Raw genomic sequence first — 22,498 nt, 5'->3', positions numbered from 1 at the left:
TTGACTACTCCCTTGTCTGGAGGCTAACGTCTGGAAACGAGACAGTTGGGTATGTCCATATAAAGAGCATTGCCACAGTCTAGAAAAGGCAAATGATGACCAGAACCTCCATGTTCATGCCCTAGGTTGACAAAGGACAAGTAATTTTTCACAAGGTTTAGAGTAAGAAAAAACGGGTAGACACACCCTTATTCATTTGGGAAGTAAGAAAGAATTAGATTCTAGACTTTAAGGCACGTTGGGTGCTAGTATCTGGCTGCAAAGCGGATAACCACACAAAGCGTACTTACCGCAACCTAGACTTCTGTTTTGCCAGAGTTCAGTTTGAGAGTTACTTAACATCCAGAAGCTGTTAAATCATTTAGGTTGTCTAGAATTGGTTTAGGAGAATAAAGTGACACACCATTTTTGAATTAGGTGTAAACAATGAAAGCAAGTGTTTAGAGATGGAGAGGAACATTTTTAGAAGTTGGCAAAGTGGGAATATACCACTGCTATATCTGAGGAATCCCGAAACCTTAATGGGATGGAGGTGGATGATGGTCTAACGATTAAACAAATGTTCCACTGAGATACTAAAGAGTGATGAAATTAAGCTTGAAATCTGGCTCTGGAGACACACTGTCATAAAATGGGAATAGGTTAAAGAAGAAAATCCTCTGGAGTAGGTACTTACAAACAAGAATACGAGGAGGTGAATGTAGGCTCGTCATGTAGTAGAGTAGAGCTTGCAACGGGAAAAGCTTTTGTCAAACTTCATAGAGAAGAATGTTGCAATGACAACACCAATTGTACATTTGTACTTTGGCGACGAAAGCAATGTGATGCTATTTGCCCAAACAGCATTAATATGGACATTCTAAAGCAGTATCCAGGAATAAATCAAGAAAAAATAATAATGAACTGTATTGGGGTTGCTGAAGGGGAAGTAAGTGAGGGTAGGGTAGAATAACACACTCAATGGGCACATTTACGAGTACAGGAAAATGGTTAAATGTTTATGATGGGTAAAGGATAAGAATGAAAAAGGAGAGGCAGAAAGCCTTGGTAGAGGGCCAACAAGTTAACTAAGAACTGAACCACCAGAAAGAAAGGATGGAAATGAGAAGGGCGTCTTTAGTGAACATAAGTTTGGGCAGGCTGCGGAATGCTAGGCTGGAGGAATAAATGGGAAGTGAGCAGCAATAGGTTATACAAACAGCCATGTAACAGAGGCAGTTCAAAATAATGTATTTGATGTTGGGTTAATGAGAGAGGGATGGCACTGTATTGCTATAATATGGGAACCATCATATCAAAAGCAACTTTCAGAATATAGCAAGTGTGTCTGTGGTTGGTTGTCCTGCATGAACCAAGTGTGCTGCTATGAAGTCCTCCTCGATAGTCAGCAAGTGCCCACTCAGTTTGAGGAGTACATTTCTGAATAATACTGCCAGTTTCAAGTTGCATGTGTAAACAGTAGTTTAAGTGTGTTTTGTGAATAAACGACTAACAGCTTAATATTTCACTTAACAATTATAAATTTATTCAAGTTCTGATTTCACATTTCAGCTGTCTCGGGTATTATCCCAAAAATCTTAATGCGTGCTCAGCTGCACATCTACAATACTTTAAAAAACGCATTGATAAAATGAGACCTATTCAATATGTTAGTGTACATAATTTAAATTCACATTTGGTTTGCTAAGCTTAACCTGTGTTTAATTAGTTTTGAGAAACATCAGCAGGGAATTTCTGGTCTCACCAGATGTCTGAGTGAGTCAGGCATAAGCTGAATATTCCACCTCATCAGAGAAAAACAGCAATTTGTAGGTTGTTATCGAACTGATTTTGATTTTACTGTTCTGCTTCAGTCACCCTTCCAAGTAGGACCTCAGGAAGCCACTCTACAAAGCTATTTTTTTCTTGGCAATTATGCAAAATCTGAGCTAAACCAGGAGCTCCCGCACGTGCTTTAATGGATTCCTATTACTTCTGTCAAGGTATTAACCCCTTCGACGCGCTTGACGGAACGGTTCCGTCATGCACGTCGGTTGGGCTGTGCTTATGACGGAACCGTTCCGTCATGGCCCCGCCCGCACACGGAATCTTCAGCGTGGCGCGGAAATCCGCGCCGCGCTGAAGGGGTTAACTTCCACTGAACAGGTCATTATATCAGATTATACTAAACACTAAGTGCTCCACAACTGAGAACGGTTACAACGATTCCAACCAGGAACTCATTCACACCAAAGCCTTCATTACGAGTTGCTCGGAAATAAAAGGATCGAGAGCAACAGTGTCCGCGTCTGATCCCTGTTTTCCAAATTGTGCAATATTACTGCATTGAAATTATCCCCTCACAAATTCCTCTAGGTAAAACCTAGGGAAAAAAGGTTGGAAGTAGGAAAACGTGAACATTTGAGGTTATTGCCCCATTGCAGATTCATTGATTTGGAATGTTGGCAGTAAAATTACCAAAGAAAGCTGCAGTAATGAGACCATGCTGGTGCAATTTCACTGCATGGTATTTGCGTGAAATTTATAGTAAGGGCCGTATTGCTATTTTTTAGGACATTAGACTCCAGTATTGCTCATGCTACAATGACATGAAATTCAGTATGGCAACAACGCTGGTCTACCCACCTCTTATTCTCATCACTCCCTACATTTTTAATTAGAAATGGAGACCATTTAAAAGGACAGATTGAATCTCTACTAGGAAATACAATGTCCAGTTAAGCTAGGCTGAGAGATCCTCAATTATTAGGCACAATGTGGTTCAGTGGCTGTACCTCAAATGTCAAAGGGTTACTTTCATCATTTAATATAACTTCTCAAAAAAAGCACTGAGCTATATGGTGCAGTTATACGTGTGCACGTTGTAAGCTTTCCTAAAAGGATTATGAAACAATCGTGGCAATGTGAATAGGTCTGGAGTTGGCTGCCAACCTTTTGGCATTGTCAATTTGCTTGTCATAGTTTTTATATAACATTTTGATTGGGAGAGCTGCCATACCCTCACCAATATAAAAAAAAGCATTGGCTAAAAGGAAAAAGATTTTTTGGTCTCTAAAGTCTCACATTGCCATAGTACTACCTGCCACTGATGGGAAGTACTTAGTGTGCAGATGTGGTCCTTGTTAAAGAGCAGAATGCCATGACTCACAGGGAATTTAGCTAATGTCTGAAATTTACAGACCCCACTATGCTGTAGTTGCAGAAAGCAGAATACAAATGTGAATGATACAACATTAGACCAATGTATAAAGAGGGCTGGCTGAAGTCCCTAAATGTAAGTATATGATATATAGAATTGTTGTCAAATCAAAAGGCCTTGGGCTCCTGTGAGACCTAAAAGCAGGTGATCAGAACCACTTAAGAAATTAAAATGTTGCCTCCATCCCTCTTGCTGCATATTTAATTAATATCATCTGCTAGGGATGCAGGTTCAGGTCTGGCAAAAACTTGTCCAAGAACTCTGCACCACCATGGTAGCTGTGAAGAGGCCTTTCACCTGGCCCAGTAGGCAATCGATTGTTAAACAAGGACAGTCAGTATTGAGTTCCAGACCCATTACTGAGGCCACACTAATTAATATCAATAGATCACAGACTTGTAAAAACATTATTTGTGTATTGAAATACATTCAGTCACAGAACGTTTTCTTCATTTCAGTAAAAATAAAATTTTGCTAAGAATATAGTAACATTTAATGTATCAATAATTGTTAAAACATGAAAAAATATTATTTTGGAAATACAAATATTTTAAGATTGCATGAAGGACTGCTATTGGGCATTAAAAAGATTGGTTATATACAACATGTTTTCCCTTCCCTGAGACTGGATATCCATTGTCAGTACACATCCAGGGATGATGAATGAGCAGCCTAGAGCACTTAAGATGCTTTTTCCTCTAGGCTCAGATGATTATAGGTTGGCCTGAAAACAGCAAGTGTGAGTCTCAGAACCCTCTGGTCATGCAGCATGCCTCAAACAAGAAGTTCAATTATGGCTCAATTATGAGCAACCGTTGTACGATGTGTAGTTTATAACAATGCCATTTATCCTGTGATTTCCTCATTATTGCCCAAGTGGTTTTCATTATTTTCCTCAATTTCTTCTTCTTCTTGACCGCCTTGCACATGCAGACCTCCCTCTGGCTCTCCACTGGTATCAAAGAGTTGGTCTTCTAAGAAGAGGCCCCCTGGCCCGTACTGTTGATCGTGTATTCTCATTTCTTCTGGTGATACATGATAAGATCCCAGAACAAAGCTTGCAAACCTGCAAGAACAAAGAAGACAGACAAAATGAAAAATACATTAACCAATAACCACGTAACTCTGAAAAAGAAAATTAGTCATTTGGATGAAATATGTTGAGAAACTAACTTCCATATCAACAACTAGATCAAGGGAGAGTAAAAGTAAATGATTTAGGAGGCAGTTTTAAATTCATGCTCTTATGCGAGGATATACAGCATTTTTAGGTCTCGCCTGAGCCAGCGTATGCGCTGCTCTGGCGAGACATTTAGTAGCTGCTTCAAAAGTGCTTCCTTGCCGGCCACGAGCTTGCTATTGCGCGCACAAGTGCGCGCGACGTGCACAGCACTTTTTCCCATCGCGCGTGCTCACCACTCGCGTTTTTTTATTTCATATTTGTGAGCACAGTGCGCGTCATCGTGATCACTTTCACTCTCAACGTGATCGCGATGACTTTCGCGGCCGCGTGGCTTTACTTTTACGGCCGCGCGGCCAATGCTTGTTTTGTAATTGTTTTACGCATTACCGAACCAGAGCGCATTGGTCGTTTCCTGGCTTGTGATTCGCACAGTGTGGGCGTGTGTCGTAAGCAGGGGTTCACTGTTGCCAGCACTCACACAAACGGGTATTTGTGTGCCTCGAGGCCTCTTGCTGACAATGGTATATTGTGTCGCAGTGTTCAGTCCTTAACATGCAAGTTGAATGAACTACTCCAAGCAGACGAACACGCGGCGCTGTGGTAAATATAGACCAACGCCACAGCAGGGGTGCAGCTGTTACGAGCTGTTGGAGGTGGCCAACAGCTGAGAGTCAGTAAAAACAAAATAACCTGGTACTCCAATTACAAAAGGGTTTTGTAAGCCTATTGAAGTGGTTGAAAGTCTGGATTTTAAGCGGTGTGCAGATGTTTAAAATGTTGCCGCAAAACTTGGGTTGTGACCGTGTTTGGTCACAACCCAATGGTTGTTTGCAATTGAATTCCTTTTCTTTTAGAAAACAAAAACAATAACCTGTTTTACAACACATTAAAAATGTTTGCCTTTAATTCCATTCGTTTTCTTTTAGAAACACTAAAGCCATCAACTATTATTTACAAAGCTAATATAAAACAGACTAAAAACAAGTTGAAGATTTAGGCAAAACTTGACACTTCAAGAAGGGTCCACACACTTTAGAGTACTACATTTTGTATAATTTATTGCATACTAGTAAACAATAAGGAAAATGTAATTAAAAAAATAAAGCTGCAACCATTTCTGAATTATTACATTTCAGAGAAGGCACTCATACATTTGCTTAGTTTGAAGGGAAACCACTTTACACTTGTCCTAAGCACATCCTCGTTGAAATGTGAATTATAGCCTTTCACATTAACTTGCTTCTAAAGTTTAAAGTTCACTTCACCATGGGTGTGGCCATGACTAGCGGCACTTCGCTATTGATTACTTTACCAAACATTCCCCCACTGCAGAAGAGTCTCAAACATAAGAAAATCTATTTATTCAAAATAAAATCTTTTTCCCCCCAACACTAAGCTCTTTACAAACAGCAGCAGCACTCGGATGCCTATCCCCTACGTTAAAAAAATGTGCCTTAGAAGGAGCAGTGGCTAATACAGGTAAAGATGATACGTTTTTCAACAAGCAACCAAAGAGGGTTGGCCAAGTGTGCGAATGTTGGGGGTATTAAGCTTTAATAGCTGCTGCCAGGGAGAGACATGTGCAGGTTTTTTTGGGGGGGTGGGGGGCGGGGGGATTTCGGGGGTGAATTTACTCAGCATCAAAGCCATGTCGTCACCTCTTTAAGGGCCTCCGTTAGGAGAGACTCGGATGTCTTTTCATGTTTTCAGAAGCTCAGAAATAACTAGCAAGATAAAAGCATGAACAGTGGATGCCTATGGGTTACAAACAAGGAAAGAAATAGAAGGCAGAATAAATAAAGAAAAAGTGCAAATGATGAAAGGGTGGGACAGAAAGAAAGAAGGAACGGCAAAGCAGAAAAAAATTAAAAGAAGTAAATCTGGAAAGAGTATAAGGACAATTAAATGCAGGACAAAAGGGAAGAGGTAAAAAAAGGAGGATAGAAAGATGAAAATAGAAAAAGGAGGAACAGAAAAGAGAATAGAAAAGTATAGAAAGAAGGAAAGTGTGCTGCAAAGAGGAAAGAAAGATGGAACAAAATGGAAAGAAGGGAAGAAATATGCAAGTGAAGAAAGGAAATATGTACAGAACGAAACACAAAGAAAGAAACCAATATGGGAAGAAATAAGTACAGTAGAGAAGAAAATGGAAATAGTCTGAAATAAAGAAATTGGAAAGCAATTGCAAGAAAAAAGTGGCCATGTACGAATTTGATACAAAAGTAAGAAAGAAGGTGGAAACTCTTATCAGGAATTTTGGGTCCCAGGCTGTGCATGCTCTCTTAATGCCATCTGTGATATGGTTCAACGTGTGACATGTTTACTTTTTTGACTACTCCCTTGTCTGGAGGCTAACGTCCGGAAACGAGACAGTTGGGTATGTCCATATAAAGAGCATTGCCACAGTCTAGAAAAGGCAAATGATGACCAGAACCTCCATGTTCATGCCCTAGGTTGACAAAGGACAAGTAATTTTTCACAAGGTTTAGAGTAAGAAAAAACGGGTAGACACACCCTTATTCATTTGGGAAGTAAGAAAGAATTAGATTCTAGACTTTAAGGCATGTTGGGTGCTAGTATCTGGCTGCAAAGCGGATAACCACACAAAGCGTACTTACCGCAACCTAGACTTCTGTTTTGCCAGAGTTCAGTTTGAGAGTTACTTAACATCCAGAAGCTGTTAAATCATTTAGGTTGTCTAGAATTGGTTTAGGAGAATAAAGTGACACACCATTTTTGAATTAGGTGTAAACAATGAAAGCAAGTGTTTAGAGATGGAGAGGAACATTTTTAGAAGTTGGCAAAGTGGGAATATACCACTGCTATATCTGAGGAATCCCGAAACCTTAATGGGATGGAGGTGGATGATGGTCTAACGATTAAACAAATGTTCCACTGAGATACTAAAGAGTGATGAAATTAAGCTTGAAATCTGGCTCTGGAGACACACTGTCATAAAATGGGAATAGGTTAAAGAAGAAAATCCTCTGGAGTAGGTACTTACAAACAAGAATACGAGGAGGTGAATGTAGGCTCGTCATGTAGTAGAGTAGAGCTTGCAACGGGAAAAGCTTTTGTCAAACTTCATAGAGAAGAATGTTGCAATGACAACACCAATTGTACATTTGTACTTTGGCGACGAAAGCAATGTGATGCTATTTGCCCAAACAGCATTAATATGGACATTCTAAAGCAGTATCCAGGAATAAATCAAGAAAAAATAATAATGAACTGTATTGGGGTTGCTGAAGGGGAAGTAAGTGAGGGTAGGGTAGAATAACACACTCAATGGGCACATTTACGAGTACAGGAAAATGGTTAAATGTTTGATGGGTAAAGGATAAGAATGAAAAAGGAGAGGCAGAAAGCCTTGGTAGAGGGCCAACAAGTTAACTAAGAACTGAACCACCAGAAAGAAAGGATGGAAATGAGAAGGGCGTCTTTAGTGAACATAAGTTTGGGCAGGCTGCGGAATGCTAGGCTGGAGGAATAAATGGGAAGTGAGCAGCAATAGGTTATACAAACAGCCATGTAACAGAGGCAGTTCAAAATAATGTATTTGATGTTGGGTTAATGAGAGAGGGATGGCACTGTATTGCTATAATATGGGAACCATCATATCAAAAGCAACTTTCAGAATATAGCAAGTGTGTCTGTGGTTGGTTGTCCTGCATGAACCAAGTGTGCTGCTATGAAGTCCTCCTCGATAGTCAGCAAGTGCCCACTCAGTTTGAGGAGTACATTTCTGAATAATACTGCCAGTTTCAAGTTGCATGTGTAAACAGTAGTTTAAGTGTGTTTTGTGAATAAACGACTAACAGCTTAATATTTCACTTCACAATTATAAATTTATTCAAGTTCTGATTTCACATTTCAGCTGTCTCGGGTATTATCCCAAAAATCTTAATGCGTGCTCAGCTGCACATCTACAATACTTTAAAAAACGCATTGATAAAATGAGACCTATTCAATATGTTAGTGTACATAATTTAAATTCACATTTGGTTTGCTAAGCTTAACCTGTGTTTAATTAGTTTTGAGAAACATCAGCAGGGAATTTCTGGTCTCACCAGATGTCTGAGTGAGTCAGGCATAAGCTGAATATTCCACCTCATCAGAGAGAAACAGCAATTTGTAGGTTGTTATCGAACTGATTTTGATTTTACTGTTCTGCTTCAGTCACCCTTCCAAGTAGGACCTCAGGAAGCCACTCTACAAAGCTATTTTCTTGGCAATTATGCAAAATCTGAGCTAAACCAGGAGCTCCCGCACGTGCTTTAATGGATTCCTATTACTTCTGCCAAGGTATTAGCTTCCACTGAACAGGTCATTATATCAGATTATACTGAACACTAAGTGCTCCACAACTGAGAACGGTTACAACGATTCCAACCAGGAACTCATTCACACCAAAGCCTTCATTACGAGTTGCTCGGAAATAAAAGGATCGAGAGCAACAGTGTCCGCGTCTGATCCCTGTTTTCCAAGTTGTGCAATATTACTGCATTGAAATTATCCCCTCACAAATTCCTCTAGGTAAAACCTAGGGAAAAAAGGTTGGAAGTAGGAAAACGTGAACATTTGAGGTTATTGCCCCATTGCAGATTCATTCATTTAGAATGTTGGCAGTAAAATTACCAAAGAAAGCTGCAGTAATGAGACCATGCTGGTGCAATTTCACTGCATGGTATTTGCGTGAAATTTATAGTAAGGGCCGTATTGCTATTTTTTAGGACATTAGACTCCAGTATTGCTCATGCTACAATGACATGAAATTCAGTATGGCAACAACGCTGGTCTACCCGCCTCTTATTCTCATCACTCCCTACATTTTTAATTAGAAATGGAGACCATTTAAAAGGACAGATTGAATCTCTACTAGGAAATACAATGTCCAGTTAAGCTAGGCTGAGAGATCCTCAATTATTAGGCACAATGTGGTTCAGTGGCTGTACCTCAAATGTCAAAGGGTTACTTTCATCATTTAATATAACTTCTCAAAAAAAGCACTGAGCTATATGGTGCAGTTATACGTGTGCACGTTGTAAGCTTTCCTAAAAGGATTATGAAACAATCGTGGCAATGTGAATAGGTCTGGAGTTGTCTGCCAGCCTTTTGGCATTGTCAATTTGCTTGTCATAGTTTTTATATAACATCTTGATTGGGAGAGCTGCCGTACCCTCACCAATATAAAAAAAGCATTGGCTTAAGGAAAAAGATTTTTTAGTCTCTAAAGTCTCACATTGCCATAGTACTACCTGCCACTGATGGGAAGTACTTAGTGTGCAGATGTGGTCCTTGTTAAAGAGCAGAATGCCATGACTCACAGGGAATTTAGCTAATGTCTGAAATTTACAGACCCCACTATGCTGTAGTTGCAGAAAGCAGAATACAAATGTGAATGATACAACATTAGACCAATGTATAAAGAGGGCTGGCTGAAGTCCCTAAATGTAAGTACATGATATATAGAATTGTTGTCAAATCAAAAGGCCTTGGGCTCCTGTGAGACCTAAAAGCAGGTGATCAGAACCACTTAAGAAATTAAAATGTTGCCTCCATCCCTCTTGCTGCATATTTAATTAATATCATCTGCTAGGGATGCAGGTTCAGGTCTGGCAAAAACTTGTCCAAGAACTCTGCACCACCATGGTAGCTGTGAAGAGGCCTTTCACCTGGCCCAGTAGGCAATCGATTGTTAAACAAGGACAGTCAGTATTGAGTTCCAGACCCATTACTGAGGCCACACTAATTAATATCAATAGATCACAGACTTGTAAAAACATTATTTGTGTATTGAAATACATTCAGTCACAGAACGTTTTCTTCATTTCAGTAAAAATAAAATTTTGCTAAGAATATAGTAACATTTAATGTATCAATAATTGTTAAAACATGAAAAAATATTATTTTGGAAATACAAATATTTTAAGATTGCATGAAGGACTGCTATTGGGCATTAAAAAGATTGGTTATATACAACATGTTTTCCCTTCCCTGAGACTGGATATCCATTGTCAGTACACATCCAGGGATGATGAATGAGCAGCCTAGAGCACTTAAGATGCTTTTTCCTCTTGGCTCAGATCATTATAGGTTGGCCTGAAAACAGCAAGTGTGAGTCTCAGAACCCTCTGGTCATGCAGCATGCCTCAAACAAGAAGTTCAATTATGGCTCAATTATGAGCAACCGTTGTACGATGTGTAGTTTATAACAATGCCATTTATCCTGTGATTTCCTCATTATTGCCCAAGTGGTTTTCATTATTTTCCTCAATTTCTTCTTCTTCTTGACCGCCTTGCACATGCTGACCTCCCTCTGGCTCTCCACTGGTATCAAAGAGTTGGTCTTCTAAGAAGAGGCCCCCTGGCCCGTACTGTTGATCGTGTATTCTCATTTCTTCTGGTGATACATGATAAGATCCCAGAACAAAGCTTGCAAACCTGCAAGAACAAAGAAGACAGACAAAATGAAAAATACATTAACCAATAACCACGTAACTCTGAAAAAGAAAATTAGTCATTTGGATGAAATATGTTGAGAAACTAACTTCCATATCAACAACTAGATCAAGGGAGAGTAAAAGTAAATGATTTAGGAGGCAGTTTTAAATTCATGCTCTTATGCGAGGATATACAGCATTTTTAGGTCTCGCCTGAGCCAGCGTATGCGCTGCTCTGGCGAGACATTTAGTAGCTGCTTCAAAAGTGCTTCCTTGCCGGCCACAAGCTTGCTATTGCGCGCACAAGTGCGCGCGACGTGCACAGCAATTTTTCCCATCGCGCGTGCTCACCACTCGCGTTTTTTTATTTCATATTTGAGAGCATAGTGCGCGTCATCGTGATCACTTTCACTTTCAACGTGATCGCGATGACTTTCGCGGCCGCGTGGCGTTACTTTTACGGCCGCGCGGCCAATGCTTGTTTTCTAATTGTTTTACGCATTACCGAACCAGAGCGCATTGGTCGTTTCCTGGCTTGTGATTCGCACAGTGTGGGCGTGTGTCGTAAGCAGGGGTTCACTGTTGCCAGCACTCACACAAACGGGTATTTGTGTGCCTCGAGGCCTCTTGCTGACAATGGTATATTGTGTCGCAATGTTCAGTCCTTAACATGCAAGTTGAATGAACTACTCCAAGCAGACGAACACGCGGCGCTGTGGTAAATATAGACCAACGCCACAGCAGGGGTGCAGCTGTTACGAGCTGTTGGAGGTGGCCAACAGCTGAGAGTCAGTAAAAACAAAATAACCTGGTACTCCAATTACAAAAGGGTTTTGTAAGCCTATTGAAGTGGTTGAAAGTCTGGATTTTAAGCGGTGTGCAGATGTTTAAAATGTTGCCGCAAAACTTGGGTTGTGACCGTGTTTTAGGAGTTTGCCGCGGTTTCTTAGCATAAAGCAGTCACCTGTCTGGCACATTTCACAAGATTAATCCATCTTTCTTGTCTATTGGATACCTCAGATGCCAAGTTGAAGATTTCTTGATTGACTTGGACTTATTTTTAGGTCTCGTCTGAGACGGTGCATGCGCTATCGCTTATGAATCATTGTGTTAACCTTAAGGGGGCTTAGAGCCTGCCCATTGCATACCTTTGGTTGGCTTCATCGTCACTTCATGCTTTCAGTGTCCTGCTGCTGCTCGCCCTTTGACGGCTGCTAAAAACTCCATAATGCTACATATTCAAGGAAGCACTCCATTATGCTACATCTGTTTGAAGGCCTACTATTTTCGTCCCCCTTCCGCTTCAAACACACTCCACTGTGACAGAGGAAGTTTATTTTTAGAATTCACATGTTCTTTATATTTTTCAGAATTTTGTTATTGTGTTGTATTGACAGACGTCGTTCTATGTTGCTTTTGCACCCTTTTTTCCCTTTGTCCGTCTTTGTCACTGCTGGAAACACGCTGCACCATAGTTGAGAAACTGTGTTTTCGGAGTGTGGGTGACACCTACAATTTTCTGACGTTTGTTGTTTTAGTTACAGTGCAGACATGATCTTCCTTCTTGCTGCGCTCCCTCCCTCCCTCTGTCTGTCCATTTTGCCTTTACCCCCTCTCTCTCACCATCTGTTCTGTGGCTTTTGACCGCTTTATCGCCATGTTTATTACTGCTTCAAACAGGCTACACCATAGTTGACTAAGTTTATTTTCAATGTGTGTTACTCCCATTTTTCTGACTTTTGTTATTTTTAGTTGTATGGCACACGTTATTCTTTGGTGTTGCCCTTTCTCCCTCAATCTGACCATGTTGCCTTTACCCGCCGCCCTTCCTTCCATCCTCCGTCTCTGTGGATTTTGACCCCTTGTTCCGTTACCATACCATACCATACTATTCTGCGATAAGCCATGCTACACCATTCTATAATACCAGGCCATGCCATAGCATACTATACAATCACAGGCCATACCATACAGTGACAGACCATACAATGACAAGCTATACAATGATAATCCATACCATATCTTATTGTACGACTGCCCATGCCATACCTTACCATACAAAGACAGGCAATACTATACAATACAGTGACAGGTCACACCATACTATATTATACAATGACATGCCATACCATACAATGGCAGATCATGTCATACCATACAATGGCAAGCCATACCATACCATACAGTGACTCGCCATGCCATACAACATGGCTAAAAAAATGGACAAACCCAATAGATCGGGTATAAGCAAGACCTATTAGCTTTGTCAAATTAAATGTGTTTTATTATCCGAGCCCCAAAAACCGCGGCAGGAACTAGGGAAAAGGCCTCTCTCTCTCTACACACCTCTCTTTCTCTCTCTACACACCTCTCTCTCTCTCTACACACCTCTCTCTCTCTACCTCTAAGTGGCAGCCAGAGCCTGATAGCACTGCTTGTCCTTTAAAATAAAAAAGGAAAAGCATTGGCATAGCCAATAGGTCTCGCCTTTGGGGCCTTATAAGTGTTTTACCATGCAACAGTTAATGTTGTTGCACTTAGGATATTGTGCTGCATAACTAAATACTTAAGGTCCCAAAAGCGAGACCTATTGGCTATGCCAATGCTTGTTATAAATGCTAAAGTCTGTAATTTCTCTCTGTATGCAAAGGATACATTCCACTAAATACCACTACGAAGCCACTCATAAGAAAATAAAATGACAGCTGCATCACAAGCAGGCAAGGAGCAGGAGTCATACTGTCTAAACTGCTAAGTACATTTTATAATATATTGAGTAACAAATCCAACTCCCGAATACATTTTTATTACTTTTCATTCTAATATCGAAATAGTCCTTTTGACATATATTTCACATTTATCTTCTGTTTGTATCCCACTATTTTTTCTATCTGGGAAAATATAGCAGATACAGAAGTTTATCTACAGAGGTTTTCCAACCCGGAGACTCGTATGTATTTTGTAAATTTCTTGCTATAAATTATGTTTAGGTGTTTAAAACGAGTTAAGGTTCTTAGTTACAAAGGCATTAGAAGTTAAGAGAAATGTTTATTTGGTGCAATAAAGAACTTTGAAGAAAAAAAAAGACTTAAATCTCTTGCAGTTGGAGTAGTCAAGGGAAAAGTTTGTAATGCAAGATTTAAAAAGTTTGATGATTTTCATCTCAAAATTAGGTACATAGTGTAGGAGTTTCAAAAGGTTGGGACTGTTAATGTAAAGCAGATAAAGTTATTTTTTCGCTCTGAAAATGTTGACAGGCTCAATAAAATTGCAATACAAATTACTTTCAATTAAAATTACATTTCTAATGAAGAACTACGGCAACTATTTTTATGCCTATAATGAAATATAATTTTATGTGATCATAAGGTGTTATAAATGTCAAATGCAGGTAAAAATTATCTTGATCACATTAGCACATTGCAGTAAAGCATCAATATACGTATACCCACCACCTTTTGCATGAAGGAATAAAATATATTCTTTCATGTATATAAGTGACAACAAAATGTAAGTGATCCCCTACCCTAAACCAAAGAAACATGTATCACTTAGCTACATCAATATGTGTTGCAAATATAATACTAAATGTAATGATTTTTTTGTCATTGGGAGTTTTAACGCTTAACCATACAAAGTTGTGTGATTCCCCGGACAATGAAATGATCACAAAACGTACATTTTCCACTACATCGCAGTGCCCTGACTGGGTGAACATTTAGTAAGGAAAAGTTGTTTTTCTATGTGATAATACGAGTAAAATGAAATTGAACCCTAAGAAAGGATTACTTTAAAACTATGAATGAAGAGCATGTCACCATTACATATACATAAAGAGCAAAAGTTCAAGCAGATTGTGCCACCTGTATCAGTCTTCCATTGTTAGAGCAGGTTAGAGACCGTTTTAACCGTCTCACAGAGGTTTATATAATCTATCAAATCAAAGGACTATGTAGGGTTCCAAAATCCAAAGGTTTCCAGGATTCATGTATATACAAGCACACTGAAAGAAAGTGAGCCATACGAACCTTGAAACAAAAAGGGATTTTGGTCTACTCCTACTAGAATTACCTGAATTTTACAGGTTCAACTGGAGGTCATTCCACTATTTGGATCGTACTAGTTGGAGGCTTTTACTCCATAATATAGGGTCTAATTCAGGAAGCAATGATTATGAAGCTGTAGCCCAGTTTGCCAACTGAAGGGTCCAATTTGGCAGATTACATTAAAGATCATCACTACACATCGAAATCCAAGGTAGTCACTAGTAAACAATGCCGTCTCAGTTAAGTTGACCTTACATTCTCTTCAGTTGAGTCCTGCTTGCAGTGTGGCCACATAATTCTGAATTATTTTTAGGTAAGGATTTTCTTGGAGGTGACAACACAGTTAATGCAGCAGTAATCGAGCTGTGAGCCAACCACAGGCATGACAAGTATGCCTCTACTTTCTTCTATTAGTCATGGCTGTACTTTAAATGGGAAGTAAGTGGACATAATGGTGGCAGGGTGTGATTTAGAGGTTAGAGGAAACAATAAGTTTCCGACAGTGGTGCCAACCTAAGGCTCTGCCTTTGTAAACCTAGGAAGTAGTAGCCCATCTGCATCTGGGCTGCCTAATCATTGAATAAAAAGCCCTATTTTATTTAAAGAGGACCTTCTGATGCATATTTTCCCTGCCCATGGTTGCCCTGTGCAGCATGCCAGATCTTGACAAAACAAACTATTAATAGCCACCACAACTACAGAGGAAACTCCCAGCATGTCTTAAAGAGCCCCCCTTGTTTTGGAGATTCCTTTCTGAAATATAAAAGTAATGCAAAGTTTTCTCAAATGTGTTTTCTCCCTGGAAGTCGCAAGGAGATCTCTCGATTTGGCTAGGGATCTCTCGATTTGTCTAGTGTCCTCAACCTGGCAAGTAGACTGATTGGATGTGCCAGCAGTTGGCAGGCTGCTCATCCAACTCACAATGACCCCACTGGTGAGCTGACTGGCTGCACACCATACTCATTATATCTCAAAGACCACCCTGTGTTCCATCCTACTTCCTACATGAGATTGATTCTCAAGTCTCATAAGGTTCAACTTCTAAGTGACTCAATTTCTTAATCAAGGACCCACAAGCATCAGTTTGGCCATGCTGGTATTAGGTGCAAAGCAGCTGTCTTGTATCACCCCTTGACATTTCAGCAACCCCCCCCCCCACCCCCCAATCCTGTAAGGGCTGTATCTGGTCATTCCCTTAAGTTTCGTTCACCTGCAGGGTACCATGTGGAAACTCAACGAGACAAGTTAATGAAGAACAAGGGGTCACAGTTCACTGGCCACAGGTCTCACGTGCACAGATTCCTGTCTTGCAAATAAAGTAAGACAACAACTCTGGAGGACTGGCCTGTGGCAACTAGGGAGACTTAGCAGGCATGGGACTGGGATTGTAGGATGCAAGTCAAGCAATGGACTCCCCTGGCAGAAAGTTATAGACAGTATAAGTGGTGGTTGCATGAGGAACCTGGCATCTGCCAACCACTTTGTTCTTGCTAAGAATATTGCGATTCATGACCAAATTTGCACCAGTTCCTTCGTCCCTACACTTTATTTCTTCACTTCCCCAATGCCCTTAAAATCTTCCCTCAGTAAGCCTGATCTAGAATTGTCTATTATATATTTTTGTGTTCATTTGATTCTTTATTCAGGTATCTTTATATCCTTTCTGTGGAATTTATCCAAGTCCGAGCGAGCTGGGTGCCCCCAATCCCTCAAAATATTCTTTAAGCCTGTACATTTTATTGTTGTACTGCTCGGGCAGTGGTTTCCACATCCTACCTCTTTTGAGAGATTAGGCTTCCTGTCTTATGAGTAGCCACATCCAGGCTTCCTGTCATAGGAGTAGCCACATCCAGTGCTTCCCTAATTCGCTCAGTCTCTTTCCCATACTACTTCTACTGTCTATCTCAGTCTGTTTCCCATTCAGGTTAAGGATAGAGCACAGGTGAAGTTGGGTGTTTGATGTTGAATTTGTCAACAGATCCTCATGTCTCAGCCGTTGGCCTGAAGTCTTCCTTCTCAGACATTAGCAACTGTATGTCATCAGCACAGAAGTGAAACCCTACACCAGAGGTAGCAATCATCCAAGTTTTACTTATGCCAGTTACATATAACTGATATAGTTTCCTCGTCTTATGGTTTTTAAAAGATAGTGGATCTATAAGATTTTTTTTAAGGTAACTCAAAATCTTACTACCTTCTTCACGTATGACTTCACTTTAACATGTGTGTGTGTAAGAATAGGGGGTAAGGGTGGGGCTCACAGGGACACCGCATGTCCACATCACCAAAGGAATTAATATTCAATCCTTATCCAGCTGATGTTTAATTCAAATAGAAAGTACTCAAATCACACCAAAAGAGAAGAAACCTCAGTGATGTGCTGTTGAAGGTATTTGAAAATAACTTTGATCAAGGGTGCCAAAAGCATCTGGGAGGTCCAGCAGCAATCGAAAAATTGCAGCCGTGTCCTCCTCTGCCATTTTAGGAAGACATTTCTGGGCCACAAATAAAACAATTTCAGTACTATGATATAGTCAGAAGCGTGACTGTAGACCGTCAAGGATGTTGTTGGCCTTCAGGATTTAGGTCAACTACCTAGCAACAACCTTTCCTAAAATCTTGGTGAGAAAAAGAGTCCTGCCAGTGACATACGTAGCTTGCTGGGTGTGCAGGACTCAATGTTTTTTTTATTTTTTTTGCAGCGGAGAAATCTATAAATGTTTTAAGCAGTCTGGCACTAACCCTCTACTTAGTGAGCTATTAATAATCTCAGTAATAATCGGTACATGTATGGGTGTACGTTTTTCCACCAGCATGGAAGCAAGTTGACCAACAGGTCACAAATAGATTTTCGTAAGGCCTATACAATTCTCAATCTTAGCAACTAATACTCTTGGTAAAGTGAATATGATGGACTGCACAATTGACAAATCAACATGACCTGATGTGATAGTAGTCATGATTGAACAGTAACTAGCCCCTTCTCCTCTATATTAAGAAACATTATTACTTTCTCAAATAAAATGTGCCTTTACTGAGAAGAAGACTTGAAGAATTTGGTCACATACCTCAGCTTGTGAGTCAAGAGACTAACGCAGCTTACTGCAGTCACTCAGCCTCGGGTGGACGGCATGATTAGTAGCTACTATTTGGTATTAGATTATATTCTAGTGGCCAGAAAAACTTCCGCTCCAGCATTCGTAATGGATAAAGAGGAATGGTAATCTTAGAGAGATGATCGGGAGCTAAAGCAAAATCATAAATCTACCTTGACTTAATCTGACTTTGGAAAGCTGCTTACTAACCAATACTCGGATATTGCTGCATGGTACAACTAAAAAGACCTCCTTGAACTTTGGGAGAACCAGAGAACAAGAGCCCACCACTATTGTAGCCCCGCATATTGCTCCTACAACATTTCAAAGATCAAGCCGAAAGGAGGGTATTCAGACATCTATAGAGCCAAGATGGCCGGTCACTCAAAGGAAGGAGAAGACACCAGTGGAGAGCAGACGTTGGATGCTGTCCAGTCAAGAAACAATCACCAGAACATACATCCCACCTGCATAAGTGACCATAATGAAATCTGAAAGAGATCTAGGATCATGAATGCGAGTGTGCTGGCACCATCTTGGGTGGAGAAACTGGCAGAAATGGAGGACATGACGGAAGTAGAAAAAGTCATAACGTGATAGCCAGAGCCAAAATATCCTGCACATCAAGGACATCTGCTACATCCCTCCAACAAACTGAACAAATCAGAGACTTGTAGGAAGACTTCAAAAACTGCATGCAAACAACAACATACAAGTCTTCAATATAACTGAACATTAAGAAAAGGGGAGGGAGCTGAAAACATTCACTGGGCAAGTCCAACTGATGGCCCAGGAATTCCCAGATGATAATGAATTACACACTGTAAAGGCATACAGGACACTGAAAAAATGTCTGGTCCCCTAGATTGATAATAGTCCACTTGGAGCATGACACAGTTCTCAGTGATGCCTGGAAAATCGGCAACAAGCTATAATATAACAGAAGGCACATCTTTGTGGACAAGGACTACCCTGAAAGTTGATAACACTTCTGATAAATATGATAATGAAGGAAAACAAGCACTGGCATAGCCAATAGGTCTCAGCAATCCAAGAGATATTGGCATTGTCAATGTCTTTTAGCAATGTTGAATAGCAGCATTGCTGTTCAGCATGGCTGAAAGTCATGGAAAAAAGATATTACTAAGTTAGCGCTGACTGCCTCATAGCGCTACTCTTTTATTTGAGAGTACATATCTTGAGGAGGCAGCACATGAACTTGTAGCCAAGGCCTATAAGAAGAGGTAAGTGGCCACGGCAGAGCTGATACAAATTGAGTTCATATATTTGTAAAAACAATGAAATGTCTTTCATGAATTAAACAGTGTTAAAGTGTTGTGAGCTGAGATGTGGCAAATACTTGTTAGGAGAAAACACATACAGCACTTAGCTGGCATGCAACGTGTCAACACGGGCACATGATACATTTAGGGAAAGTCATTTTGTAGACAGATGAGATAAAATGTGCCAGCAGGATAAAGCTACAATTTTTATTCACAGGTTGAAGTGAAAATTAAGCAGCGCAGTCCGAACACGAATATAAACAGAAGACACTGGTTAACGGAAACCATTTAATTTCTGGCAGCGGGGATGAAAGTGCACAATGAGAATGGAGTTTTTCTCCAAAGTAGTGAAAAGAAGAAGTGAGCAAAGTCGAGGGAACTATAGGCAGAAATGTAAGTAGAGAGGCAGGAGCTCAATGTAAAGCGCACCAATGCTCTTCCGGCCGAGTGCCTGCTACATATATAAAAACTTGTCATGCATGATTTTTAATAGTCTCTTACAAAATTTAACCTCTATTACTTTTCCCTTAAAATAATTGCCAGGATGCAGACCATGTTATCCTCGTCCCCTTACATGACACGTCCATGTTCCCTTTTTATGTTGGCTCTGAGCACTGGAATGTTAGAAAAAGACGAGGGGCTGCACATTGCAAGGTCGATTGGTAACATAATATTCAAAAGCCGAACAAGTAAGCTACAGAAGTGTGTGGCCTGACATTGAACTCGTTGTCAAAATGCAACAACCATCTTATAAACGTAGTGGTGGTCGATAAACACCATTGGAGACAGATTTTTTGCTCATAGTACGCAACCCAATCTGATTTAGTTTTGTTTGGGCTTCAAAATAACAACTTTAATTAGAGATGATTAGCACATTTTGTGTATTTAAAACATAATTTTGTGGAGGCGTGGCTTGAGGAGTCAAGATGGCAGTCGCACTCTAAGAGTGCTCCGGACCCCCTCCGTCATCCGCCTTGCATCCGCCGCCAACTGCTGCCAGCCACCCTGCCTACCTGCTGCTGAGGCTCCACTACAATCTCAGGCTGCATCTTGGGCCGTTTCTGGGCCTCCCCGGTCGAGTTGGTGCTCCTGCTGCCACAGTGTTATCTTGTCGTGCCAAAAATGGCAGCCTGATCCAGGGGGTGAAGCCAGCGCGGCGGACTCTGAGTGCCACTACCCCCTCCTCTTGGTGCCCTGCGTGGCGGCGTGTGGGCAGTTGCTTGCATCCATAATCCTGCAATGCACGGGGACTCCAGGCAGGGGGGGGACTGATGCTGCCTGCGGCTCCGGGCGGTGCGGCGGATCCAGCCGTTGGGGGTACGGGCCGGAGGGTGGAGCCTGCGTCCAACCGCCGGCCCTGAAGAGCTCCGGTTCCTGACGCTGCCGGGTGGTGAGACGCGCTTCAGCTGCCGAGTTCGGGCAGCGGTGGGACGGCCCGCGCTGAAGCTTGGCTCGTCTCTGTGTTTGTGGCCTGTGCTGCTCTGTGGCCCCAGAGGTTGTGGTGCTGGGCCTAGCCGGCGGCCACGCCTGAACTGCAGATGAGCTGGGGTGGACGGTCCCCGAAGCTAGGGGCTGCTGAGGCTGTCTGCTCAATCTAGTTGTGGCGGGTCCTGCGTGGTTGTCCGGAGCCGCAGGGGGCATGGCCTTCTACTCCGGACCTGCCGCTGTAGCCCTACGGGACGGGCCCTGCTTCTACGCCAGCCGGTGAGATGAGGCCTTATTCCCCTACTTGGCGCCATACTTTTCACCCGCGGCTGGGGGGGCCTGAGGGGGGCTAGAGCCGGCCCTCGGCTGTTGCTGTGTTGGTGGGGGCGCCTTTCCACCTCCGGTGGGGGGGGGTGTGACCATCACATCGGGTGGCAGGGGCGGGGGGGCGTCCAGGTGGTCCCCGCCCCCCCTCTTTTCTCATCAGCCTCCTCATCCTCCCCTGGTAGGCGTGGGCCCGTTTACTGGCGTCTGCCAAGGTGCCTCTTCTGTCCATCGCTGCCTGACTTGTCCGGCGTTGAGCCCGCTGCCGGGGGGGCCCGGAGTGCCAGGGAGGTCCTCTGCCAGATGTAGTCCCACTGGTGGTGGGATCCTAGTTCTCCTGTCGGGGAGGTTCGGCCATCGTATCGGGTGGAGAGAGATGGGAGGGTGATCTGCTGCCCCTGGCTCCCACTCTTCGTTCACCTCCTTATCCCCCCCTGGCGGGCTGGGGCATGCCTCCCGAGTGGCCTGGGGTTCCACAAAGTGCCCTCCTTGGCCTCAGTTGTTTGGATTGTCCTGGGCCTGCCTCTGCGGGTCGCTGCTGCCCGTCCTCCGGCGTGGGGTTTGGGCGTGGGGCCTCCCGTCCACGCGGCGGGTGGGGATGGGGGTGGGGTTCGGCCATCGTGTCGGGTGGCGGTGCAGGGGTACAGCGCTGGTGCCCCTCGCACCCCCCCACCGCCTCTCCATTCTGGCATGACACCCGTGCTGGGCGGCGGCTGATGAGGCGATCTCCTGGACCAACCTGATAGCCTCCTCTGGCAGCGGTGGATATCTGGGACTGAACGGTGACGGCTGGAGCCGACAAACCCCGGGCCCTTCTCACCCGGTGGGCCTGGCGACCTAACTTTGCTTCCATTGGACTGTTGGGCCCCGGTGACGATGGGTAGGACCCGAGCGCCGCAGACCCCGGTCCCCTCCACTCAAACGAAAATGGACCAATTCACCATGGCGGACCGAGACCCAGTTGCCGGATCGTCTGCTGCTTCCGGGGTCGCGGGAGGAGATCTTTCCACCATTCTTCAGGCGTTCAGCGCGTCACAGGCCTCTGGGAGGGCAAGATCGGTGAGGTGAAGGTTGACGTGTCTCTCATCCGCCAAGACTTGCGCAATGCAACGGCACACATCACAGAGGCGAAGTCTCGCATTTCCACAGTGGAAGATGACATCAGCCAACTCAAGACTCAGGTGGCCCACCTCCAAACCCAAGCCTCCGAGCTCCACCGAAGGGTGGAAGATGCTGAAAACAGATCGCGGAGGAACAACCTGCGCCTTGTTGGATTTCCCGAGGGTGCAGAGCCGGGCCAGGCCGACACATTTGTTGAGACCTGGGTGTCTTCATGGATGCCCAAAGCGGACCTTTCATCCTGGTTCACTGTGGAGCGGGCCCACCGCTCTTTGGCTCCCAAACCTCCACCTGGAGCTCCCGCCCGTCCCATAATCCTGCGGGTGATGAACTTTCGAGACAGAGACGCTATCCTTAACGCGGCCAGGGCACGCGGTCCCC

The 22,498-nt window shown here is 42.7% G+C and overlaps 1 protein-coding gene across 1 annotated transcript in view; it reads right to left on the bottom strand.

The window, feature by feature from the left end:
- Positions 1-8,210: 8,210 nt before the first annotated feature.
- NEMP2 (nuclear envelope integral membrane protein 2) overlaps positions 8,211-22,498 on the bottom strand; it is a 303,451-nt gene continuing 289,163 nt past the window's right edge. Inside the window, exon 9 of the mRNA XM_085648796.1 lies at positions 8,211-10,826. Coding sequence (XP_085504922.1) covers positions 10,607-10,826 — 220 coding nt within the window. The 3' untranslated portion in view covers positions 8,211-10,606. The remainder of the gene's footprint in view (positions 10,827-22,498) is intronic.

Source organism: Triturus cristatus, chromosome 3_2 (assembly GCF_964204655.1).
Source record: "Triturus cristatus chromosome 3_2, aTriCri1.1, whole genome shotgun sequence".
NCBI lineage: Eukaryota > Metazoa > Chordata > Amphibia > Caudata > Salamandridae > Triturus > Triturus cristatus.
Note: the sequence above shows the minus strand (reverse complement) of the source record. Positions and strands in the feature narration are given on the sequence as shown.